At 42.8% G+C, this 27,754-nt stretch overlaps 1 protein-coding gene across 4 annotated transcripts in view; it reads right to left on the reverse strand.

Moving 5' to 3' along the window:
• unc13c (unc-13 homolog C (C. elegans)) overlaps positions 1 to 27,754 on the reverse strand; it is a 640,043-nt gene that overhangs the window by 313,758 nt on the left and 298,531 nt on the right. For 2 of the 4 annotated variants that reach the window (XM_078241484.1, XM_078241485.1), the window contains exons 2-3: positions 15,983 to 16,005; positions 15,568 to 15,632 (exon numbers count right to left, since the gene is read on the reverse strand). In XM_078241484.1, coding sequence (XP_078097610.1) covers positions 15,568 to 15,632; positions 15,983 to 16,005 — 88 coding nt within the window. The remainder of the gene's footprint in view (positions 1 to 15,567; positions 15,633 to 15,982; positions 16,006 to 27,754) is intronic. The other 2 variants (XM_078241487.1, XM_078241486.1) reach the window with 1 other exon arrangement.

Genomic DNA, 27,754 nt, shown 5'->3' on the forward strand with positions numbered 1-27,754 from the left:
ACATGGTTCACTGGCCAATGGCCACCATTCTTGTAGCTCACCCCAACTGGTCTTAACAGTGATTTTGTTACGACCAGGTGCGGAGGAATGAACTGGGTCCCATTCTTCAGCATGCTCGCTTGGTCACACAAAGGGTTACATTTGCTTTTCATGAGAATAGGCCTTTGCCAAATCCAAATGCATTTAACTATTGATGCAGTGAGCAATAAGGAGCCAATCAAACAAGGTGCAGAATTTTCCCGTCCCACTAGCCACGGGAATCGAAGCGGGCGGGGGGTGGGGGCAGACCATGGAAAGGTCTGTTGACCTCGGGCAGGATTTTCCAGTCTTGGGGCAAGCGCGGCTGGAAAATCCCACCCCAGGTTTCTTTGAGTCAAAGCATGAGCAAATTTATGAACCGCTAAACCCAAGAAATAAAATAAAAATGCAACATCACATACACCAAGGGATGCGAAATAAGAGAAGTTAGAGTCTCATAAATAAAGTTAAAAGAATATATGTTTAAGCATCCTTTACTTGTCCTGCAGAGATAGATTAAGGGGCGGCACAGTGGTTAGCACTGCTGCTTCACAGCTCCAGGGACCTGGGTTCGATTCCCGGCTTGGGTCACTATCTGTGTGAAGTTTGCACATTCTCCTCGTGTCTGCGTGGGTTTCCTTCGGGTGCTCCGGTTTCCTCCCACAGTCCAAAGATGTGCGGGTTAGGTTGATTGGCCATGCTAAAAATTGCCCTTAGTGTCCTGAGATGCGTAGGTTAGAGGGATTAGTGGGTAAATATGTAGGGATATGGGGTAGGGCCTGGGTGGGTTTGTGGTCGGTGCAGACTCGATGGGCCGAATGGCCTCTTTCTGTACTGTAGGGTTTCTATGATTTCTATGAAATATGTGAGGTTACGGGATAGGGCCTGGGTGGGATTGTTGTCGGCACAGGTTTGATGGGCCGAATGGCCTCTTTCTGCACTGTAGGGATCCCAATTTATATTATATCCGAAAAGTGATTTGTTGGCAAGTTGACTTTGATTGGCGGAGGTGCTGCCGTGGAGAAAGCAATGAGGAATGTCTTGGCCAATCAATCAGCATCCTTTCCTGTAGTGTGAGTTCAACAAGTCTCTTCTTTCAGCAATAATTCCAGCTAGTGTATTTTATTCTAACATTGGTATATCCTTTTCTTATTTCTCAAATTTAAATTCTATCTGTCGGTGTCCCTGGAATGTTTGAATTCAAAACTTAAAGCCTTTCTCATAAAGGCTCCAAAAAGATTGTTTAGTATCGGTGACTGAAACCAGGTCCCGGCAAGTCTCAAAGAAGTCGGTGCTTAGAGAGTTACAAAACTCTTTGATTTGATTTGATTTATTATTGTCACATGTATTAGTATACAGTGAAAAGTATTGTTCCTTGCGTGCTATACAGACAAAGCATACCGTTCATACAGAAGGAAAAATTAAAGTTTTTTTTTTCGAAGTTTATTTATTAGTCACAAGTGAGGCTTACATTAACACTGCAATGAAGCTACTGTGAAATTCCCCTCGTTGCCACACTCCGGCACCTGTTCAGGTCAATGCACCTAATCAGCATATCTTTCAGACTGTGAGAGGAAACCGGAACACCCAGAGGAAACTCACGAAGACACGGGGAGAACGTGCCAACTCCACACAGTCAGTGACCCCAAGCCAGGAATCAAACCCAGGTCCCTGGTGCTGTGAGGCAGCAGTGCTAAAGGAGAGGTTGCAGAATGTCGTGTTACAGTAATAGCTGGCGTGTAGAGAAAGATCAACTTAGTGCGAGGTAGGTCCATTCAAAAGTCTGATGGCAGCAGGGAAGAAGCTGTTCTTGAGTCGGGTTGGTACGTGACCTCAGACTTTTGTATCTTTTTCCCGACGGATGAAGGTGGAAGAGAAAATGTCTGGGGTGCGTGGGGTCCTTGGTTATGCTGACTATTTTTCCGAAGCAGTGGGAAGTGTAAACAGAGTCTACACTCACCGGTTTCTAGATAATCAATGTGAGCTGGTCCATTGGTATCATCCAGGAATAAACAGAATTTGTTTTCTTCCTCTTTTCGTGTTTCATCAAAATCTAATTAAGTTTTCAACTTCTCATCTCTGAGAGCTTTCCATAAATAAATAATACTTCCCAAACAACATCAAAATCAGCTGCGTGTTCATTCATTTGCTGTTTGCCTAACTTCATTGTTCACATCTGACTGCGGCTATTTGCCGACGTAACAGTGAGTGCAATTTAAAAGTCAGTTATTGTCTGTGACACATACTTAAACATGTGAAAAGATACTTTACCAATGTTTGTTTTTCTCCCCCCAATATCCATTCACATGACCCTCCCTTCTCTTATTCGTGAACGGATACTGGAGAATACAAGGTCCATTATAAAAAATATACAAGAAGCGTGATATACAAAACATAAAATCATAGAATCTCTACAGTGGGGAAGGAGGCCATTCGGCCCATTGAATCTGCACCAACTCTCCAAAAGAGCATCTTAGAGGCCAAACCCCTGCCCTATCCTTGTTACTCTGCCCATTTACCATGGCTCGTCTACCTAGCCTACACACTTTTGGACTGTGGAAGGAAACCTGAACACCGGGAGGAAACCCACGCAGACACGGGAAGAACATACAAACTTCGCACCGTCATCAAAAGCTAGAATCGAACCCAGGCCCCTGAGGCTGTGAGGCAAGTGCTAACCACTACTGCCCATACAGTTTATACAACTGTACTGCCCATACAGTTTATATCTTACAGGTATGTCAATACAGTAAGCTGAATTTTAGCAACCCTTTGGAAGTGGACTGGCAAGCGGGAGGGCTGGTGAAATGGTAGCGGAAGGCATTGGCAGGGAAGCCCACCATCTTCTCATCAACATGGTGATGATGTTACCAGGGATAGGAAGCCCAGCAGTGTGACCACATGACAGGCACACAATCGTGTCAAGAAGTCTCCAATATAAGGCACGGTGGCACAGTGGTTAGCACTGCTGCCTCACAGTTCCAGGGACCCGGGTTCAATTCCGGCTCCGGATGACTGCCTGTGTGGAGTTTGCACATTCTCCCCGTGTCTGCATGGGCTTCCTCCAGGTGCTCCGGTCTCCTCCCACAGCCCATAGATGTGCGGGTTAGGTGGATTGGCTATGCTCAATTGCCCCTTAGTGGTTTGCAGGGTAAATACTTGGGATTAAGGGGATAACTTGGCAGTTACAGTGCTGGCAATGAAATGCTCCCCCTCCCAGCTTCCATTGATGGCCAGGAACACAACCTACTGATGCCCTCGCCATTATCCCGCAGCCTCAGCAGTGGCTGGACTAGCGATGAAACTGCTGAGGTTGCTGGCCCTTTAAATCGGCTGGCAGCTCTGGGGGGTGGGCTACTATCCTCAATTGGACGGTAGCCCCTGAGCTGGTTTGTTAATGGACCACTGCTGGTAAAATACTGGCCAAGGGTCCCGCTGCCTATCAGGGCAAAGTCGGTGTCCAGCAGTGGGACGTGTTACCTGTGGATAAGATTCAGGCTAACATTTCAGAAGCTCTGATTATCTTGCTCCCCATATTTGTGCCAATCAGCGGCAACATTTGGCCTCATTTTAAAGCATCAGCCGCACTTCTGCAATATGAGCATATTGTAGACATAAGGCACAGAATAATAGACAATGAATGTGCACACCCCATTGATGTTTGTTAAGTCATCGTATACACTGATTAGTACTGATCAGATTCCATTATTCTGAATGCAAGAGACACAAAATTGAATGTTCAAGAAACTCGTCCAGTTACATCCAGAAGGCGAACAGCACTGTTTTAAATGAACAAAATTGGGAAAGATTGTATCTGTTAGCTTTCCTGTATAGGCTTCAGCTGCAAACTGAATTGCAGTTTGCAATTGTGCACAAGACTTGGATTGTTATCCTTCTGACAATCACCAGCATTTCAAAACTATTGAAGCTTTAGGGTTTTTTCTTCTCCCACAGGAAGCTTTCCCAGTCGCTAAACAGCTTAAACACCAGAGAATTCCGAGGCAATGGATTGGATTTTGAATCCCTTTTGCATTTGAGACCAATTCAGTATAGGAATTACCCAAGTCTCTCAGAACATTTCAAAACTGAAGATCTCTTATCTTCATTTGTATAAATCTGATGCACTATCAATCAAGCAAAGACTAGTTTGTATGCAAGAACAAATAGGCTTTTATTTGCAAAAGACTTGGAGCACACCCATGCTGATGAACTGGTCTGGCGACTGAGGCAGGGGGGTTGGGAGCAGTCACCTTTATACCTGGACCGGGGGGGGGAGGAGTCTCAGGGAGGGCCGGCAGGGGCATGCCCAGGTATGTCACACACACACACAGGCAATAAGCTTAACAATGGTTTACCACAAAATCTTTGGTTATGATCAGACCTGCTAGAATTCTATGGCCCCTCCTGAACACCTTCTGGCAAACTCAAACAAAATTCAATTCACAACCCCGCATCACTTGCAAATGCCAGTGTTTCCTTTCTGTGACAATTCTAAAGAACACCTTTCCATATTTTCTCTCACCTGGTAGCCTTCATAATGAGCTACTCTCACATCAAAACAAGAAGTTTCCTTTTTTTGAACAACTGTCCTTTTAAATTCATTAAGCTCCACTAGTCATTATTGGGAATCCATCCAGATTTTCCCCAGCTTTAGACATACATAGATTTACCAGGATGTTGCCTGGTATGGAGGGCATTAGCTCTGAGGAGAGGCTGGAGAAACTTGGTTTGCTCTCACTCGAACGATGGAGGTTGAGGGGCAACCTGATAGAAGTCGACAAGATTATGAGGAGCATGGACAGAGTGGATAGTCAGAAGCTTTTTCCCAAGGTAGAAGAGTCAATTACTAGGGGGCATAGGTTTAAGGTGCGAGGGGCAAGTTTTAAAGGAGATGTACGAGGCAAGTTTTCTTTCACACGGAGTGTGGTGAGTGCCTGGAACTCGTTGCCAGGGCAAGTGGTGGAAGCAGATACGATAGTGACTTTTAAAGGGTGTCTTGACAAATACATGAATAGGATGGGAATAGAGGGATATGGTCCGCGGAAGGATAGGGGGTTTTAGTCAAGTCAGGCAGCATGATCAGTGCAGGCTTTGACAGCCGAAGGGCCTGTTCCTGTGCTGTAATTTTCTTTGTTCTTTGTATACCTCTGCTAAATTCCACCTTTTAAATGGGTAGCCCTGCAGCCTCACAGCGTCAGGGACCCGGGTTCAATTTCGGCCTCGGATGATTGTCTGTGTGGAGTTTGCACCTTGTCGCCGTGTCTGTGTGGGTTTCCTCCGGGTGCTTTGGTTTCCTCCCACAGTCCAAAGGATGTGCAGGTTAGGTGGACTGGTCATGGTAAATGCGCAGGGCTACAGGGAAAAGGTGGAGGGAGGGCCTGGGTGGGATGCTCTTTCGTAGAGTCGGTGCAGATTTGATGGGCCGGATGGCCTCTTTCAGCACTGTAGGGATTCTATGGTTCTATATCCCAGGTTTGCCCGACAACAATAAGTTCATTCGTTGCGTCACCTTCTCAGCATGTATTCCATTATGTTGGGGAAGTCAGTCATATGTTTATCCAAATTAAGAAGTGCCCCTTGACTAATCACTATTGTATTATGGCGGCAGGCAATCTCTGGAATTCAGAAGGACATATTGCTGGAGGGAGGTATGCACTTTTATGATCAGATTTAATGGTGCTCATAAGATTTAGTAGCATCCAGGTGTGTATGTATTTACATTCAGTGTTGCTGAGTATATTTGGGGTATTCGAAATCCTACATTAGGTGCCTTGCAATTGCCTTGTCCCGGGGTAAAATATGATTATTTTTCTCACATCTCTTCCCATGTTAACAGCTTCTTCATCCTAGTTCAGGTGTAGAGTGGGAGCACTTGGAAGGTTGGCTGCTCACCTTCTGGATGTAACTGGACGAGTTTCTTGAACTATACGTTTTAGGTTCAGAATAATGCACTAACATAACACAAAGGGTTGTATTTTCCACTATCGGTAGTACATGGGAATGTGATTAATGCTAATCAGCGTGTATGATGGCTTAACAAACATCAACAGGGTGTGCACATTCATTGTCTGAAACATTTTGACAAATGCTAAACAAATATTGAATTAAATTAACTTTAGACTGTTAAAACAGATTAAGGCTGGAGTACAATATAGCAAGGCTGCCAGAGGGAGCTGCATTGCAATTTAGAATTTGCAATTTGATTCAGGTCAATTGGGTACATCATCCATAATTGATGTATTCATTCACTGGCAGAGAAGTTGTATCATTGGGGTGATATTCCGTCCCTGTTCAACGCAGGCGTAAATCCTTTTATGACTGGATACCCTCGCGAGAGGGTCATAACGGGAGTAGCAACGGGGAGGTCTCAGTTTGAGACCTTCCCCACCCCCTGCCAGCGACACCATCAGGTTCAGACCCAGCGAGGGCACAAACCTGATACCATTCATTGAAATACATTTACACATGTTAGAACGGTTTAATGCCGTGTTTTCCGACAAAGTCATATGTTTCCACCTGCCGGTGTGACACAACATGGCAGAAATCACTACTGGTCTCCAAAAATGGGGGCTCAGAGGCCAGTGTAGCCCCTAGGCAGTCAGGGACATGACTGGGCAGTGCCAGGCACCATAGTACTGCCAACCTGGTTAGCACTGCCTAGGGCCAGGGCCAGTTGGGGGTGGGGTCAATGGGCAATCATATAGCAGGAGTTTGCTATGTGGAGGAAGGGAGGTGATGGGAGGGGTGCCAATGTCCCGATACCAGAGATTGAAGGTGGAAGAGGTGATGCCCCGAAGACCTGAATGGTCTAGTTGGACCAATGAGCGGCACAGGCTTGGAGGGCCGAAGGGCCTGTTTCCTGTGCTGTACTGTTCTTTGACCTCGACAGAGCCGGGCTTGCCAATGTCTTTAGGCCTCACCCATCACAATGATGGCACAAAGCATAAAGTAAGTTCAAATTTATTTATTAGTCACAAGTGGGCTTACATTAACACTGCAATGAAGCTATTGTCAAAATCCCCCAGCATGCCCCCCTGTTTAAAATGGCCAAGTGTAATAAGATCTGGACGGGAAACCTGGCTGATTCTCTGGGGAGAAACGCACACTGGCTTTCAGGTCAGAACCTGACACTTTGGCCGGAATCTTACCACCGTTCACGCCGGTGGGATTTTCCCATCCTGCCACAGTGAACGGAGATTTGGCTGTTGCCAAATTCTCTGACCTCGCTGCAGCGGGAGCGTGACATGAACCGCTGGACAGATCACGCCCTTTACCATTTTGTGGGGGAAAGTTTCTCCCAGTGCGTTCAATCTGCTCTGACATATGTGGGCTGACAAAACACACAAACTGCAAATTTTCAATCGACAGTAAATCAGCACAAACATTAGCAACAGAATAATACCTCTTAAACATCTACAGGATACTGGCACCAATCTCGAACCTTCATGAGATTACCCGAGGTTTATTTCTTTCTAGTGCATCCATAAATATTGAGACTGCGCCAGAGTACTGCAGGATAGCTAATGTAATTCCAATATTCATAAAAGAGTCTGACATGAATCACAGAATTATAGACCCATTTGTCAAGTGCCAGAAAAATGGAAAACGCCATAAAGTTGGATGTTTTATAGGGCATTATGATTATTTAAAGAGTACAAAATCTTCGCAAATGTAAAGGAATGGGTGCAGAATCAGCTCGCTGGATTGAGAACTGTATTAATACAAGCAGAAGGAAAGTGATAATAAACAGAAAGGTCTCTATTACATGGAGGAGGTGGAGGAGGCAGCACAGTAGCACGGATGGAGGATTGGCTAACTAATAGAAGACACAGACTTGTGATAAGAGGAGCATTTTCAGGATGGTAACCCTTAACTAGTGGAATGCCACATGGATCAGTGCTAGGACCATAATTATTTACGATATATATTAATGACTCAGAAGAGGGAAGTGCACATACTATTGTCAAGTTTGCAGATGACACAAATATAGGTGGGAAGGCAAGTGGTGAGAATGACACAAAGAGTCTACGGAGGGATATAGACAGATTAAGTGAGTGGGCAACAACTTGGCAGGTTGAATATAATGTAGGAAAATATGACATTATATGCACTTTGGTAGGAAGATAAATTGTGAAAAACTGTAGAAAGCCGCCCTGCAGTGGCAGAGTAAAAATGGGCACTGCACTTAACCTCCCTGCCCCACTTAGAGTCCAAGACACCAGGTCAGGATGTCACTGCCAGGGTGTCATGGGGGAGTGCAAGGGTGGCCCTGCCAAGGGCCTGAAGGAGGACCTGAGCAGTGGGACCTAATGGGGAGGGTTGGGTCACCCTTATGCATATGTGATGTTGGGGTCAGGGAGGGGTAAGGCTGACCCGTTCTTTCAGTGGTAGGGGGTAAGATGCCTCTCTGTGCTGAGGGGTTGGGGGTGTTCCCCTTCTCAGTGGAGGCCATCATATGCATTGTAGGGGAGGGGGCTGGATTCTCAGTGCTGAGATCAAGGCACCCTCTAAAAATGGCGCCCTGATCTCTGTGGAGTTGGGCTGGCCAGCTTGTTTCGTGACATGCACAAATTTAAATGGTTAAGATGGTTGAATCCCACCAGAGAGGCACTGCTAACTACAATGCGAAACACTTCAGTTTTCTCGTTGGCGGGAGCACTTAGAGTGCAGTCGGGTGAATTTCACCCATGTTGTCAAAGCTTTTAGGCTTGCACTCATCAGGAAATTTAACTGGAATAACAAATGTAAAGGGAACAAAAACTAATACTGCATGAGAAGAGATTGATGATTGGCTGGCAAATGGACACTGATTGGTAGAGGTGATTCATGGAGAAGGCAACAGTTAACTAATGACTTGACAGTTAACAGCCAAGCTTTGTTTAAATTCAAACCAGAAAAGTTGACTCTGGACATTGCGCTGGTGAATGAACCAATGAATAGCTGTCACCTATTTTCTTTAGTTGAAAAATCTCTATTTGTTGTTGGTTTATTGACAGTTAATTACTTCTTTCAGAAAATTACTAAGGTGTATAGACTCTACAAAAACAGGGCTTGTGTAGTTTTGAAAGGAATTAAATCGATGGGTCAAGAGCTTGACAATTTTATCTCACTTAATACTTCCTTCTGTTCTTATCTGAGGAATATCATCAATAAAATAAAGTTTAAAATGTATTTATTAGTGTCACAAGTAGGCTTACATTAACACTGCCATGAAGTCACTGTGAACATACCCGAGTCGCCACACTCCGGCACCTGTTCGGGTACACGGAGGGAGAATTTAGCATGGCCAATGCACCCTAACCAGCACGTCTTTCGGACTGTGGGAGGGAGCCAGAGGAAACCCACACAGACATGGGGAGAACGTGCTGACTCTGCACAGACAGTGACCCAAGCCAGGAATCGATCCTGGGGCTCTGGTGCTGTGAGGCAGCAGTGCTAACCATGCGCCAACAATAAGATGCAGTGTATCGTTTTTCAATGGGACTTATTTTTCTTAACCTGCATGTGATCATTTCAATATTTTATGCTTTATCAAAGATACACAGAATAAGCAGCATTCTAGTCCCAATTACAAAACTGACATGTTCAACTATTGAAAAAGGAGATGGACTGAGTGCAATAGGGTCAAACTACAGCTACACAGCTTTGACAAGTAGAATCAATTGCATTTGAATAGGTTAGTAGTGTTAAAGAAATTACACTGTGCACGCAAAATAAAACAGCATACATTACAAAATACAGTGTATGTAGTGCATCGAGACTAACTTGCCACAGGGTTGGAATCAAATTTTTCTGGTCTGTATGGCTTAGTGTTGCATTAAACATCACCTTTTCCTAAAAGTACCTTCTGCTTGTTCACTACAGTAATTGTTCCTTTGAAAAATATTCCAGCAAAAGACTTGAATTGTGTCAGTGAAACCCAGAATGGTTGTTAGATTTTATTTTTTAAAAAGATGATGCTTTTTAAAATATTATACTTTATATTTTCTACCCCTGGTGTGGTGGGTCTCGCCACCGGGGATTCGGTAAGCCAGCCAAAAGTTCATCGATGTCAGTGGGGCCAAAGGTCAAGGGCGGGATTCTACAATCTCTTCTGTGCCTGCCCCGCTGCCAGTGGGAATGGAGCATTTGGAGTTTCAGCCAAAATTCCATTCACTTTCAGTGGCACTGGAAAATCCTAGCCACGAACGAGGATGAGAGGGTAGAGATTTTCGGCGCATGTCATCAGTTAGCTGTTGTCTTCTCCACGCAACACCTCTACCAATCAGAGTGCACTTGCCAACCAGTCAGCACTCTCTTCTCGTGCAGTATAAATTGTTGCTCCCTTTACATTTGGTATTCTAATGAATTATCCTGATGAGTGCAAGGTGAAAAGCTTTGACATTGTCTTTTTTTTTTTGCAGCAATACTGGAGATCTGTACTACCAAACCACTTTGAGCCAGTAAATCCCACCCCATATCTTGGACCAGATTGTGAAAATTACTGCAGAGTGCAATGATCTATTACAACATTTCCTATTTGGTTTGAAGTTTGCCCTGAAAATGATCTCACATGAGATCAAGATCCTGATAAAACTTTCACCTGTGCATTTATCAATATGAAGATAATTTTAAAAAATTTCCTTCACCTCTTACAAACGTCATCCAGACCAGTATGTTACAGCCCAATTTTCCTCCTGCAAAACGTTCCACACACCCATCATCCTGTTCTCCCCAAGATCCACTAAAGTTTGAGTTTTTTTTAAGTTTATTGATTAGTATCATAAGTAGGCTGACATTAACACTGCAATGAAGTTACTGTGAAAATCTCCGAGTCGCCACATTCTGGCATCTGTTTGGGAGGAGAATTTAGCATGGCCAATGCACCTAACCAGCACGCCTTTTGGATTGGGGGAGGAAAACGGAGCACCCGGAGGAAATGCACACAGACACGGGGAGAATGTGCAAACTCCACACAGACAGTGACCCATGGCCGGAATCGAACCCCGGTCCCTGGTGCTGTGAGGTAACAGTGCTAACCACTGTGCCACTGTCATAAAGTGAATTATGATTTTAGGAAATGGTGGGATAAAAGGAGAGAACTGGTAAGAAGCAAAATACCCAGAGAAAGAACAATATTTTAAATGATTTTTTTGTTGCATTCTATTGGACATTTGTCCACAATAGAAGTGTACCTTACTTTTTACTGCATTTATGACTTTAAATAAGCTCGAACCGTCTCAGAGGAAGCCTGAACCTGAGTAGTCGCAATACACGCACGATTGATGCTAGGTTGCTCATGTTAATAACTATACCTGTCCTAACATCAATCCAACTCCCTCGTGCAGTCATCAGAGGAAGCCCTTTAAGCCAATTATTCTTGATACCAATGTTGTTGAAATAAAAAGGCTCAAATGATGGAGACAGATGAGGAAAATAAAAACACATTATAATTCTTCTTAACTATGAGGATTTCTAACAGAGTTCCTGATGGTGAAGCTCCTTTCAAATTGGGATTGTACTATAAATATAAGATTGAACCAGTTTTCCCCTTAACCATTGCCCCCGGGAGAAATATCAACTGTTTTGTGCATTCATTATTGTGCATCACTATTGTCATGATTGAATCCCAGAGCCTTTCATGGGTCAGACAGTAATAGCACTTCAAAATACATTCTTTAAACATTCTCCATTCAACTACACAAGTGCGTATGAAACTTAATTGATAATGTCTGGCTCGTTTTGAATAATCATGATGTGGAGATGCCGGCGTTGGACTGGGGTAAGCACAGTAAGAAGTCTCACAACACCAGGTTAAAGTCCAACAGGATTATTTGGTAGCAAATACCATAAGCTTTTGTTTTGAATATCCATTCATAAACGTTGACAGAAAACAAATCCCCATTCTTTGTGCTACCGAGGGCATGGCGGCCAATGGTGGGGAGCAGGAACTGCACAAGAAATCAGAAATAGAGGAGCTCAGGTTTTGGGCCAGGGAGTGAGGTGAATGCGCCTTTAAAGGGCTTGAGGAGGTTACAGAATTAGTGAGGTGCCTGAGTGTGTGAATGAGGATTTTAAATTGGACATGGGTGACTGGGAGAACAGGGTGACAGATGAGCAATAACTGGTGCAGGATGGGATATAGGCAACAGAGTTCAGGTTGAGGTGAAGCTTATGGAAGTGGGGTTTGGATGGCCGGCCATCTCTCTGTATCCCTTAGAAGACCTTCCCCATGCATCAGTCACAGGCCTACAACCTTCACTACAACCACCTGGATTCTCATTAATTTTAGTTGCCCCATTTCATAGAATCCCTACAGTACAGAAGGAGGCAATTCAGCCCATCAAGTCTGCAGCGACCACAATCCCACCCAGGCCCTACTCCCGTAACCCCACACAGTTACTCTGCCAATCCCTCGACACTAGGGTCAATTTAGCAAGGCCAATCAACCTAATCCGCACATCTTTGTGACTGTGGGAGGAAACCGGAGCACCTGGAGGAAACCCACGCAGTGCAAACTCCACACAGTGACCCGAGGCCGGAATTGAACCTAGGATCCTGGCGCTGTGAGGCAGCAGTGCTAACCGCTGTGCCACCGTGCCACCCCCCATTTTGTCTGATCTGGTGACTCCACTTTGCTCACCAAAACTTCCATAATGTCATCATTCTTTCTCCGCAAAGCTTCACTTCTAACCTAAACAAGGCCTCGGCTCTGTGTTTGCCTCAATTCACAAGCCTTCACTTTCAATACCTCACCCACAATAAGCAGCAGCAATAAAATAATCTATTTTATAGCATCATCGGGAAGCAGATTTTGATTTCTCTTACTTCCACAACCATGTATTATATCATGGGCAATGCTGTTGATTTTGATGGGCAGAAAACTCCTGCAGTGTATTGAACCCCTTACTGGTGCGTTGAACTCTGAAAAACCTTTTTTCATTCATTCGTGGGACATGGGCATCGTTGGCTGGCCAGCGTTTATTGCCCATCCCTGGTTGCCCTTGTTCAAAGGGCAGTTGAGAGTCAACCACATTGCTGTGGCTCCGGGGTCAATGTAGGCCAAACCAGGTAAGGATGGCAGATTTCCGTCCCTAAAGGACATTAGTGAACCAGATGTGTTTTTCCGACAATCGACAATGGTTTCATGGTCATCAGTAGATCCTTAATTTTATCGAATTTAAATTCCACCACCTGCTGTGGCGGGATGCGAACCTGGGTCCCCAGAACATGAGCTGAGTTAATAGTCTAGCTGGATTAATAGTCTACCAATAAAACCACTAGGCCATCGCCACACCATCAAAACCTCGATATAGAGAAGAATTGGACAGGGTCAAGCCCCAGTCTAATGAAAATTATAGTAGGTTTGCAGGTTTGTTTATTAACCTCTATTGACATCAACACTTTCAATTGTAAGTTAGCAAATTACAGGTAAAGTTCGCACATATGTAATGGAGTAAGAATTCAGATATACTGCTATAGATATGCACATATTCACAGATTATCTAACTTGGCACAACAGTCTAAAATACTGCATGCTTCTGAACTGAAGCCTGCAACTGACATGCAATTGCAACTTTCAAAGTTCCAGATCAATCACTGAATAACCTGTGTTCTAATTACAACATTTTGTTTAAAAGTAGGCAAACATATTTAAAATGCTATCTCCTTCTCAGCTGTAGCTCATCAGCACATTGCAATTAGCATAATTTCCTTCTGATCAAACAGCAATTAAACTCAGAATGACCTGGGTACTATTTACGTATCTATTAGACCGTGTTACTTTAAAGGAATACAGATCCACCATGACAGATTATGAATGAATTGTTACACAGTTTAACCCTCCTGTTCTTATAAAAGTAAACCATCTTGCCATGAGTAATTGCATGGGACAACTACTTTTATATACTAAATTATGTATGGTATACCAGAACAGTCTACATCTAACAACAGAAATTGGTGAAAAATGAATAGTTAATCATTTTCACCAGATTTCCTTAGGTTGCACCTTCCAAACCCACAACCGCTTCCATCTAGAAAGACAAGAGCAGCAGATAGACGGGAAGCAAGCCAAAAGTGGAAACTGCATTAATGGGATAAGCTTTTTAAGCACTTAGATGTCTAAAATACAACAGAATTATTTTGCAAAGTATGAGGCTTATCATGCTAATCCGTCAATTCTTTATCTAACAATGAGGGGACCTGATTTTTCTAAGACCCCAATAAACAGGGCTACAAGGGCCTGGGCTTCACACATACCAAATGGTCGAAGAGTAGATCTTCCAAGAAAAATGCCTGCAAGTTCCCCTCCAAGTCACTCACCGTCCTGACTTGGAAATATATCGCCGTTCCTTCAGTCATTGGGTCAAAATCCTGGGATTCCCTCTCTAGTAGCATTGTGGGTCAACCCACAGCATGTAACAGCAGAATTTCAAGAAGGCAGCTCACCACCACTTTCTCAAGGGCGAATAGGGATGGGCAATAAATGCTGGCCTAGCCAGCAACACCCATGTTCCATGAATGAATTTGTTTTTAAAAATTGGATCAGATGGATAAAGTGGATTAAATGTTATAAACATGGCTCCATGTCAATCCCTGGTGAGCCTGCCCCATTCAGGGGTTCCAGTGTCAATTCCTAGTGTAGGCCGCACTCCAGTACTGCAATGGCCATCATTCCCAGTGACGCTGCCAGCACTGGAGAACTGCTAGCCTCAGCAGCTCTCAGTGGAGAGACATCCACTCCCCACCAGGGTTTCCCAGTGCAAATTCCTCTGAGCTCCACAGAGGGAAAGTAGATGCCTGACTGCGATCAAATCCCATCAAGTACCCTGAAAATAGCTGTAACCGGATTACCACTGGTGACCGGGCCCCCCACCACAACCACTAAATTCCGCCCTCTTTTTTTCTCTCTCAGTTGTTGCTGCCTGTCTGCATGCTAAGTATTAGAAGCATTTTCTGTTTATATTAGACAAGCATCATTATTATGTGGTGCTGTGGTAAACCAAAGATTTCAAAATAGAGATTTTGAGAAATGTGCAAAATATGAAGGAGATTTTGTGCCAAGAAATAATTAAATCTTGCAAACAAATCTTCTAAATGATATGCCTTCATTTCTCTCAGAAGTCTCACAACACCAGGTTAAAGTCCAGCAGGTTTATTTGGAATCACGAGCTTTTGGAGCACTGCTCCTTCACCAGATGAGTGGGGCAGCGCTCCGAAAGCTCATGATTCCAAATAAACCTGTTGGGACTTTAACCTGGTGTTGTGAGACTTCTCGCTGTGCCCACCCTAGTCCAACGCCGGCATCTCCACATCATTCATTCCTCTAAAACACCTACAAAACCATTCAACCAGCAGATTTGGTAAGTTAGCACAAGTAAGTTACTAACAATGTCAAGTGGAGTTTGGTGTGTTTCTAAGCGTTGTGCGAAAAGATGACTTCAATACAGGGATGTCAAAAGTCAAGTGTCAAAAATGATTTTGTTTTAACAGTTTCATTGTTTTACAACAAAAATACATCGCTGATATGAGTTCAATTTTAGAAATATTCAGAACATAAATCTGTCTCACCCTCCGGGGGTCTTGAAGCTTGAAAGTGTAGATGCATCGAAAACATTTCCACTTGATAACTGAGCCTTCAACAAAGAATAAACAAATAATCGTGAGCGTTATGGGGTCCCACGCAATACACTTGCCGTTTCAATGAAAGTTTCTGCATTTTATTTTCTTTTTCCACTTACAGTATGAAGTACATTATGAAAAAGTATGTTTGTGAATATTTATTCTGAGCAATAAATGTCCTGTTTACAAATGCATCATATGTTGAACATGTGACAAGTAAAGGAAATTATATCATGTATTTGTAAAGGTGGGTTCCATGCGACACAGAGGATGTGAAATGAACATCTTTACTATGAGAACGACATAAAAATGCAACGAAATTCAAATGACATTTTATGAAAGATGAAACACAGCAATTTAGAACCTGTTGATCCACAGAACTGTTATCTGAAAAAGAACCAAGGAGAGGAGGACATAATATGTTAGATATGCAATATTCTAAAGTTATATAATTTGCTTGTCCACTCATATATTATACTGCAGTTACATGCAGTCATGAACCCAAGGACTATTGACTACTTAAATGAAAACTTAATTAATGTAAACTTATACCAAGGGAAAACAATTATAAAGTTGGCAAAAGATTAAAATAAAACTCTAGAAATTCCTACACCGCAAATATCTGTTACTGGTATATTGTATGACTTTAAAAACACAAAACCTTAATTTAAATATTCGTTTCAATCATTGTGGTGTCCAATTGTGAAAGAAGCATAAGCTAATGATTTCAATTTTTTTTACCTTATCCGGTTAAAACACACTTTGTACGTAATATGCCATTTAATTTAAGTACAGTTCCGGTGTAACTGTCCACAGCGCGCTGCTTTTTACTATAACATTAAAAACTACTCTGCATTAAAAACATCCTTGCGATATTTGTCACCTTGACCTACAACCTTGATTGATCTTAATTACTAACTGAATGTTCCCTCAGTTTTACTTGGAGTTGCAAAGTGGCTTCAGAAAATGTTCATTCCTTAAAACTGTTTTGATGTTATGCTTTTAAGCCAAGCCAGTTGATCCCCTGATGGAGATAGGCTTAAAGATTCAGCTGCAGAACTTGTGCATCCAGAACATCTGGAGGCTGTTGCTATATGGATTTGCTCAAATCCACAAGAGTTTAGATTATACAAGGAGGAGTAAGGTGGGTGTGCTTTTCTCATTTCATGTTTTACGTTCCGTTAGCACTGAAGCCTATTAGAAATATTAATTGTGCCTTGTCAGAATGGACATACACAACTTAACATTTGTTTAATGTGATTAATAAGAGCATCAAGGAAATAGCAGATAGACAGACGATAAGTATGGTGAGAAGATTCTTAAACACTGACAAGCAGCCATCACAGGTTATACAGATTGTGTTAAAATTGGGAATTAGAAACCTAAAGCATAAGCACTCAAAGGTTTTCTGCTACATTGTATTGCTGCCAATATATTCAATAAATTAGATGACAATGCTGAATCAGTATGCATATTGGCTCAATAGCCATCCCCTTCACAGATTTTGTGCCTTGGAAAAGCTGCCAGCATAATCAAGGACCCCACGCACCTCTTCCACCTTTTTCCATCGGGTAAAAGATACAAAGCTCTGAGAACACGTACCAGTTGACTCAAGAACAGCTTCGTCTCTGCTGCCATCAGATTTTTGACTGGTCGTATCACATATTAAATTGATCTTTCTCCTTATCCAATCTGTGACTGTAACACTGTATTCTGCACCCTCTCCTTTCCTTCTCTATGAACGGTACGTTTTGTTTCTAAAGCGCACAAGAAACAATACTTTCCACTATATCCCAATACATGTGACAATAATAAATCAATTCAATTCAACAGGAATTCCCTGTTGGGCATCATGGTGAGAGAACCATCAGCACAAGGAGTGCAATAGTTAAAAGGAGAAAACCCACTGCCAACAATTGAAGGCAACTAGAAATGGGCAATAATGCAGTTTTATTTTACCCACATTCCAGCAAAAAATTATTTTGCATAGACAGGGCAGTCAATGCCAGCGTAAGGGCTTCAATTGGTAGTGGGGAGGGGAGGTCGCCAAAAGGCCTTCTTGCCATGGACTTAATTGAGATGGAGACGGGAAAATGGTAGGGCCTCCACCTGCCACCCTCCCAGCTAATTAAATGCCCCCTTCATCAAACTTGCCATGGGGAGAAGGTACAGGGTTCCACCTGTAGAGTAATCGAGCCATTTATTCATGGCACAGAAGGACACCATTCAGTCCACTGAATCCATACCAGCAATCCAATCGTCCCTATTCACCTGCCCTAACCCTCTAGCCCTGCAAGTATATTTCCTTCAAGAACCCATGCAATTTCTTCCTGAAATCAATGAGTGTCTGTTTCCATAACCCTTGTGGGGCAGTAATTACCGGTCATTACCATTCACTGGGTAAATAGGTTCCCCCACATTCCTCCTGCATCCTTTGCCCAAAACTTTAAATCTGTGCTTCTTAGACTTTGTGCCACCAGCTAATGGAACAATTAGTCCTTCTTGACTCTAGCCAAATCTGTCATAACCTCGGGCACCTCTATCAAGCATTCCTGAATCCTTTCCTCTGAGAAGAACCACCCCAGCCTAACCTTGTAGCGGATATCCCTAACCCTGGAACCATTCCAGTGAATCGCCTTTGTAACATCTCAAGTACATTAACATCTTTCCCAAGGTGTGGTGATCAGAACTGGATGGAGTGCTCTAGTTGTGGCCCAAGAAGAGTGTTATCATTGTTCAGCATAACTTCCCTTCTTTTGTACCCAATGTCTCTTCTTACGAAACCCAAGTTCCAATGCTTTCACCACCCTCAGCATGTCCTGCCACCTTCAAGTCATAGAATTATTAAGTTGTTTATCTTTATTTATTAGCATCACAAGTAAGTTTACATTAACACTGCAGCAAAGTTACTGTGAAAATCTCCTCGTCGCCATACTCCGGTTTGGGTATACTGAGGGAGAATTTAGCACAGCCAATGCATTTAACCAGCATGTCTTTTGGACTGTAGGAGGAAACCTACGCAGACACAGGGAAAACGTGCAGATTCTGCACAGGCAGTGACCGAAGCTGGGAATCGAACCCAGATCCCTGGCACTGTGAGACAGCAGTGCTAACCACTGTGCTACCGTGCGAAAGGAAGGCACTCGGCCATCGAGTCTGTACTGACTCTCCGACAGAGCAGCCCACCCCGGCCCTATTCCCATAACCCCACTTGTTTATCCTGCTAATCCCCTTACATCTCAGGCAATAAGGGGCAATTTAGCATGGCCAATCCACCTCACGTGCACATCTTTGGACTGTGGAGGAAACTGGAGCACCCGAAGGAAATCCACACAGACACTAGGAGAACGTGCAAACTCCCGATAGACAGTCACCCAAGGCCCGAATTGAACCTGGGTCCCTGGCGCTTTGAGGCAACAGTGCCAACCACTGTGCCATCGTGCCGCCCATCGATCAAATGTCAATGCAAATACACCCATAGATCCCTCTGCCCCTGCACACTCTTTAGATCTGTGCCATTGAGTCTATATTGCACTTCTCTCAAAATGCATCACTTTACACTTTTCTACATTAAATTTCATCTGCCTCTTGTCTGCCCCCAAGTCTCTTTGGACTTCTACTCTGTTCTAGCTTTTCACCATTTAGAAACTGAAAAGCATTTTCTTCCCCAACCAAATTACAATTCGATGACAGTCAGAAGTTACGACTGTTGCAGCAACACAAAATCTGATTGCAATTGCACAGATTTGTGAATTTATCATTGCAGAAAATGTCATCTGCCAAACTTGGGGCCAAATTGGCCAAAATATTTCCCAACATTCAATTTTCCCACAGAAAAAAAATGGTACTTATGTTTTTGAAAACGTGTTTATTTGGTAATCTGAGATATATAATTAAAATTGGCATCTAAATCTTTTCTGCATTCCTACCACGTGCATTTTTTTTAAACACAGGGCAGATCGGATGTAGCCCCAGTGAGGCTTAAGCAGAAATACAAGTTTAATTGATTTTGATTTGATTTGATTTATTATTGTCACATGTATTAGTATACAGTGAAAAGTATTGTTTCTTGCACGCTATACAGACAAAGCATACCGCACATAGAGAAGGAAACGAGAGAGTGCAGAGTGTAGTGTTACAGCCATAGCTAGGGTGTAAAGAAAGATCAACTTAATGTGAGATAGGTCCATTCAAAGTCTGATGGCAGCAGGGAAGAAGCTGTTCATGAGTCGATTGGTACATGATCTCAGACTTTTATATCTTTTTCCCAGAAGGTGGAAGAAAGTATGTCCAGGGAGTGTGGGGTCCTTAATTATGCTGGCTGCTTTGCCGAGGCAGCGGGAAGCGTAGACAGAGTCGATGGATGCGAGACTGAGTTGAGCGATGGATTGGGCTACATTCGCGACCTTTTGTTGTTTCTTGCGGTCTTGAACAGAGCAGGAGCCATACCAAGCTGTGATACAACCAGAAAGAATGCTTTCTTTACTTTGCCTTTATTGGTTAACATTTTATCTGCCAGTTAGTACTACAGTTGCACCTTGAGAACAATTTTCACGTTGTCCTGTGGAATAAACTATAATTTACTTCCCCCGATTGTTAAATGTCAAATCTGAATGTCCCTATTTGAAGTAGCTTGTTATAAGAGAAGACTAAGAGGCTCCAAAGTTCAGTGAAATTCCGAAATTGCTCACTTTAACTGAAGGAATGAGTGAGAAGTAGGGAAGATTTATTTTTACAATTTGGCTGAAGTGTTCTAAATGGGAACTTAAGTACCTCATGCACTGGAATTCATAAAAGCAGAGGCATCCGTCAAGGGAGAGCAGTTACATTTACATTTAGAGTTGTCACATATAAACTTATTCGAAAACTTTTAGCTCTGGTGTCGAGGTACATTTCTTCCATTAATTCTGACCAAGCGTGTTTTTATTTCAAGAAAAGTGGGCAGGCTTGTCACACATACAGCTTTGATTAACTTCGATAAGGACATTAGGTCACTTCTCAGTTATTTTATCGAAAGAATCCTCACCATCTTCACCAAGTCTTTCTATGGCCTAGTGTCCACTATTGTGCGATTATAGCTCTGCGAAGTGTTCGGGCAGTTTTTTGTTCAATGTTTTGTTGCTGTTTTTTTGATCTGAATCCCAGAACTTTACATGATATTTCCGCAGGTGTATTTATGGAACCACAAGTCAAAGATTTTCGATAACACAACCTTTTGGAAAGCAAAGCAAGACTTGCTTTTTAGATCCAAATCGTGCAGGCACATCTAAAGATTACTCCTAATCAATGCAATCCAGGATATTTCATTTGGGCGAAAGAGAAAGTAAGGACTAGTCTAATGAAATCGAAACAGTTCAGTCCTTGCTTTTATAATCTGACCAGCATGTAAGCATTTTTCCAGTTATGGAACTTGTGATAACTCCACGGAGACCAAAGTCCCGTCACCAAGTTACTTTATTTACACCATGCATCTGTACACAGCCAGCTCTCCAGTCACTCCCTGCTGAAATGCAGGCTGGGAGTCTGACACACCTGCTTTAAATAGGGAGCATGAGGCTCCCTGATTTAACCATCAATTAAGACTCATCAGGTAGCTCTTTTAAATACCAAACAAATGAACGAACTCAAATCAACATAGGGACAAATTAAAAGGGGCAGCTCCCCAAAAGGAGCCCGAACCCAAAAAGCAAAGTACAAAGGAAACTTAAAACATCAAATCAAAATGTGACTGTCGGGGTTTATAGTACACCCCAGCCAAGACTCATCAGGTAGTTCATACTCTAGCAAGCCCACCTCATTAGCCTGGCTGAAGTCATCACAAAACTATTGTGGAAATGAAGATTGCACCATTTCTATAACTGGTGGCCTTGTGTTCACAAGTTTAAATTAAAATTATGTCCTGAATTCCCTCCGTCACCCCTGTGGTCGACTGCCTTAAAAATGTAGTTTCTTTAGAACTCAACAGTGTTCAAGAAATGGGGCTATGGATTCAGCATTAAAAAGAACAGCTGTACAAAGAAAGTCACACACCAAAACAATTCACCTGTGAGTTTATTGTAATCTGTTTTAATTCACTTCAGGCTGCACACTGCTTTTATTTCATAAGATGATGTCAAGTTTAGCTTAGATTAAAAAAACATTTTTAGTTCTTTACATTTTCAGTGATTTCCAATGCTCCTTCTAGTAAAACTCAGAAATTATCACCGGAAAACTGTGGTAAAGTCACCGGACTGGTATCCCAGTGGCTCTGGAGACATGAGTTCAAATCCCAGCACAACTACAGGATCACAGAATACTACAGTGCAGAAGAGGCCCTTTGGCTCATTGAGTCTGCACCAACACATGAAATGTCCTGACCTGCCCACCTAATCCCACTTGCCAGCGCTTGGCCTGTTGCCTTGAATGTTATGGCGTGCCAAGTACTCATTCAGGTACTTTTTCACCGCTGGTGGAATTTAAATTCAATTAATTAAAAAAAGTTCTGGAATTGAAAGCTAGTCTCATCAGTAATGGTGTCCAAAAGACTCCCCCTGGAACAAATCTGTCCCTACCTGTGACTCTGAACCGCCCTCTGAAATGGCCAAACAAGCCACTCAGTTCAAGGGTGGTTAGGATGGGCAACCAATGCTTGAAGGGTCAGTTGGCACACCCAATGAAAGATAAGAACAAAAGACAGCACCAGTTCTGAATGACTCAAGTCAACAGCAATCCATATTAGACCATAAGACATAGGAGCAGAATTAGGCCACTTGGCCCATCAAGTCTGCTCCGCCATTCAATCACAGCTGATATTTTTCTCATCCCCATTCTCCTGCCTTTTTCCCATAACCCCTGATCCCCTTATCAATCAAGAACCTATCTATCTCTATCTTAAAGACACTCAATGACTTGGCCTCCACAGCTTTCTGCGGCAAAGAGTTCCACAGATTCACCACTCTCTGGCTGTTTTATCTCTGTAAGAAGTTTAACAACACCAGGTTAAAGTCCAACAGGTTTATTTGGTAGCAAAAGCCACACAAGCTTTCGAGGCTCTAAGCCCCTTCTTCAGGTGAGTGGGAATTCTGTTCACAAGACTGGATTAGTTGTAAGTATTCGCATTCCAACCATTATTCATGTAAATTGAGTCTGTGTCTTTATAAGTTCTGTTTGTGAACAGAATTCCCACTCACCTGAAGAAGGGGCTTAGAGCCTCGAAAGCTTGTGTGGCTTTTGCTACCAAATAAACCTGTTGGACTTTAACCTGGTGTTGTTAAACTTCTTACTGTGTTTACCCCAGTCCAACGCCGGCATCTCCACATCATGTTTTATCTCTGTCATCTCTGTTATTGTCAAACTACTCATAAATCTGATGGGATTGTTCACAATTTAATTTCTTAAAATAATATGATAATAGATATGATGCTCCCGTCAAGTACATCTCTTGCTCTTTGTTAATTTTACAGATGTTTAAAAATAGCAAAGGGGGGGGAGAGAGAGAGAGAGAGAGAGAAGGGGCAGCATTCAAGCTTTCAGCAGTGCAGTCTGACTAGATCAAATCTCCTTCGATCAATTCCTTCAGGAGAATGCCTGGGCTTGAATCCCAGAGAGAAATCAACCTTTCCTTGTGCAGGATCCAGAAGGAATCTTTGAAACAAAGCAAAATCGCCCAAGCTCAATTAAAAGCCACTTCTGTTAAGCCTTTAATGCAACTAAAATCTTCAAACAATTAAGATTAACTAGAAAATGTAACTTTAAGCACCAAACTATTTAATCATTAAAATGAATGTATAATTTCAGACATGTATATGCAATTGCTCATTTAAATTTTTCCATCAGGTACTTCATTAATAATAGAATAATTCTGCCATAGAAAAGTGACGGTCGTAATTCAAAGGACGACATTGCTGAAAGTGGGGTCTATTTCATTCAATCAAAATTTACAAAATCTTTAAAAAGACTTTTGGCAGCTGCAAGATTTCAAAACTCACAAGAAAGCAAATAACTTTGCGACATGAATGAGTGGGGGCAGCGGGCAGAGGATTTCTACAAATTAAAGTTTGAAGTTTATTTATTAGTGTCACAAATAGGCTTACATTAACACTGCAATGAAGTTACTGTGAAAATCCCCTCGTCGCCACATTCCGGCGCCTGTTCGAGTACAGTGAGAGAGAATTTAGCACGGCCAATGCACCCGACCAGCACGTCTTTCCAGGTTGTGGGAGGGAAAAAATCCTATATGTTTCTATGAGATGACCTCTCATCATTCTAAATTCCGATGAGTTGAGTCCTAACCTGTATAACCTTTCCTCATACGACAATTCTTCCATACCCGGGATCATCCTAGTGAGCCTTTTCTGAACGGCCTCCTTTCCTTAAATAAGGGGACCAAAACTACTCACAGTACTCCAGATGTGGTCTCACTAGTATCTTGCACAGTTGTAGCAAGACTTCCTACTCTTATACTCCGACCCTCTTGCAATAAGAGCCAACATTCCATTAGCCTTACTGGTTACCTGTTGTAACTGTGTGCTAGTTTTCTGTGTTTCATGCACAAGTATCCCCAAATCTTTTTGTGTTGTAGCTTTCTGCAGTTTTTCACCATTTAAATAATATTCTGTTGACGTCCTGTCTTCCAGAGTGAACAACTTCACATTTTCCCACACTATGCTGCATTTCCCAACATTTTGTCCTACCTAACCTCTCAATATCCCTATGTAAACCCTCTCACAACTTGCCTTTCCACCTATTTTGGTGTCAGAGTTAAAAGTTGATTCAGCAAGAGAGAACTGCAATCTAATAAGTATCTCCAACAATGGAACTGACTTGGATATCACAGAATTGTTATGGTGCTGAAAAATCATAGAACCCCGACAGCGCAGAAGGAGGCCATTCAGCCCATTGAGGCTGCACCGACTCTCTGGCAGAGTATCTTACCCAGGCCCCCTCCCGCACCCTATCCCTGTAACACCACACATTTACCATGACTAATCCATCTAAACTACAAATCTTGGGACACTAAGGAGCAATTTAGTGGCCAATCCATCCAACTTGCACATCTTTGGACTGTGGGAGGAAAGTCATTGCCTGCATTAGCTCTCCAGGGCCGATGCTCTCTCCTAGGATGGCACCATGGCCTAGCGGTTAGCATTGCTGCCTCACAGCGCCAGGGACCCAGGTTTGAATCCTGGATTGGGTCACTGTCTGTGCGGAGACTGCACGTTCTCCCCGTGTCTGTGTGGGTTTTCTCTGGGTGCTCTGGTTTCCTCCCACAGTCCAAAGGATGCACTGGTTAAGTGCATTGGTCATGCTAAATCCTCCCTCTCTGCACCCGAACAGGCGCTGAAGTATGATGACTAGGGGATTCTCACAGTAACTTCATTGCAGTGTTAATGTAAGCCTACTTGTGACACTAAAATAAATAAACTTTAAGCTAAGCTTTTGAAACTACTTTCCAAACCAGCATTGTGGATTCATGGCATTCCCCTGCCTTTTCCCTCTATCCCTGCATATTATTATAGACCCAAGACCCAAGAGAATTAAATAGTAGAAATAAGGAAAATATGTTCAACAAGATTCTCATTCAGGGCTAAATCTGACCACCTATCATCTATTACAAAAAGTAATCAAACTTGTTTTTGCTGAAACCAGTTTCATTTTGCATCAGTTTCATTTTGACTTCTTGTGACAGAGAAGGGAAGGGTTTCTAAGACACTCTGAAGCAACACGGAAGGAAGCTTTCGATGTTAATGCACTCTGATACGTGTGAGCTATTGCTGAGGGATCTGCAAGCGAAACCAAAAGAAGTTACAAGTGTAACTCCATTCATGGTCAAATATGATAACTGATGGGCACGCTGTAATGAATTAGTTCCATCTGACTTGTCACGACATTTTCTGGTCCTTTGCCAGTAAAATTAATGTAAATCCACCATGAGACTCAGAGCGATTGTTAAACACTGTGACATATGATGCATAAAAAAACCAAATGGAAATTAAGTAGTTCAAATTGCTTTAGTCATTTTTTTTTGATCATCGTGATTTATAATCCGGAAAATGTACAGAATTGCATATGGAGTGCCTCAAATTCCAAATGTGAAAGGGACCCAATACTGTCGCATCACGCAATCAAAATGTACATCAAATATTGTTCCAAACTTCTGTTATGGTAGCTGATGTCACAGACCAAACGTTTTGACATGAATCTTAAGAACAGCAGAATGAATTAAAATTTAAAAGCCCAGGTCGAAGTTGCAATTCAGTTACGCCACGTAACCTCTACATAATCTATTCATGAAAGCCTGCAAAATTTCCCCCAACTTGTGACCAAATTCCATCAAGAGCCAATTAATTTTTAATAATTCATGTGTTCCAGATAATAAAAATGGCAGTAGGAATTTGTTATTTCAGAACCACTTGATACATTACTGCTCTGCGACTGATTTATGTCCATTACTCTATATCGGGAGCACAAGGGAGATCAGTACGAGATATTCACTGCATTTCCATTCATGCATTTCAGCGCTGGTCAATAGAAAGTGAATATGGAATAATCTAACACATCAATTGAGTTACAATCAACAAGGCCGTTACTTTTTAACAAGTCTCACCATTCATCCCTCTTTAAACTAAATACCCAGCTGCAGCAGACAACAAGGAATGCAATAAATAATAATTGGATGATATTGATATTGGCACAATGGGGGGGGGGGTATTTTAACCCCCTGTTACACCAGCAGGATGGACAGGAGAATGGTAGGGTAGTTGGGTTTCAATTCTTAACAAGGGAAACCCAAACCAAGTCCGTCACGAAGGTTAACTGGGGCGGGGGAGGCATCTGCTCCAATGTTAATGAGGCTGCATCCCTTAGATCTTGGCAGCCGGTTAATGGCTGTGGCAGGGTTTCCCAGAGCAGGGCAAAAACCACCAGCTGAAGGGAGGCAAGAACCGAAGGATTCAACCGGGCAACTGCTTTTGCAGCAAAAGCAGAAAATGCTGGAAAATCTCAGCAGGTTTGACAGCATCTGTGGAGAGAGAATAGAGCCGATGTTTCAGGTCTGGGTGACCCTTCGTCAGAGCTTCTGCAGCATTGCTTCAGGAAGTGCAGGGGTGCTTCTTCACAACGGTGCAAACTAACCTGCCATGACTGTCCTCCAACCCTATCATCTCTCAGCAAGCCCTGATAATTTCTTGAGTCCCTGACTGCAGTTTTGTTACACAGGCCTCCCCCACCCAACTGTTGGCCAGTCTCTCAATCTGGCAAGTTTCCAGCCCGAAAACAGATACATTCAGTAGGATATCAGTGTTTACTGTACTTTGGGGTCAAGGTTAGTGAAGGTTGTTCCCACTCCCTCCCTGCATCCCTAAAAATTCAGAGTCAATACTACTACGCTGTCATAAGTAACAGCAGTGTTATGATGGCCATGGGGGATCATCAATAGATATCCCCATTGGCTGAGCTGAATATGAGCTCACCTATTTGGTGAGTGGAGACTTGCCCAATAGGGAAGGAGCAGCGGGAGGTTTAAAATCAATCAAACTCTGTAGGACTTGAACGGCACTTGGATAGAGGGGAGTTGATGACCAAGTGGCATTATCGCTCGACTATTAATTCAGAAACTCAATGAATGTTCTGGAGACCCGGGTTCAAATGCCACCATGGCAGAAGGTGGAATTTGAATTCAATAAAAAGTATCTGGAATTAAGAATCTACTGATGACCATGAAACCATTGCCAATTGTTGGAAAAACCCATCTGGTTCACTTACCTGGGCAACATGCAACTCCAGAGCCACAGCAATGTGGTTGACTCTCAACTGCCCTCTGAACAAGGGCAACTAGAGATGGGCAATAAATGTTGTCCAGCCACGACACCCATGTCCCATGAATGAATAAAAAAAGATATCACCGTAAGTAAGAGGTGATGGAAGACTGGCCTCTGTAAGATTATTACAAGCAGATTATCTGCTTACTGGGTCTAATAATACTTTATTTAAATGACTTGCGCCTGTAATTATCTACAAATGAACATATGAATTAGGAGCAGAAGTGGGCCACGCAGCCCTTTTGAGCCTGTGCCGCCACTCAATAAGATCATGGCTGATCTGATTGTAACTTTAACCCCACATTCCTGCTGACCCCCCCCCCCCAATAACCTTTCAC

This window comes from Mustelus asterias, chromosome 24, assembly GCF_964213995.1.
Source record: "Mustelus asterias chromosome 24, sMusAst1.hap1.1, whole genome shotgun sequence".
Lineage (NCBI taxonomy): Eukaryota > Metazoa > Chordata > Chondrichthyes > Carcharhiniformes > Triakidae > Mustelus > Mustelus asterias.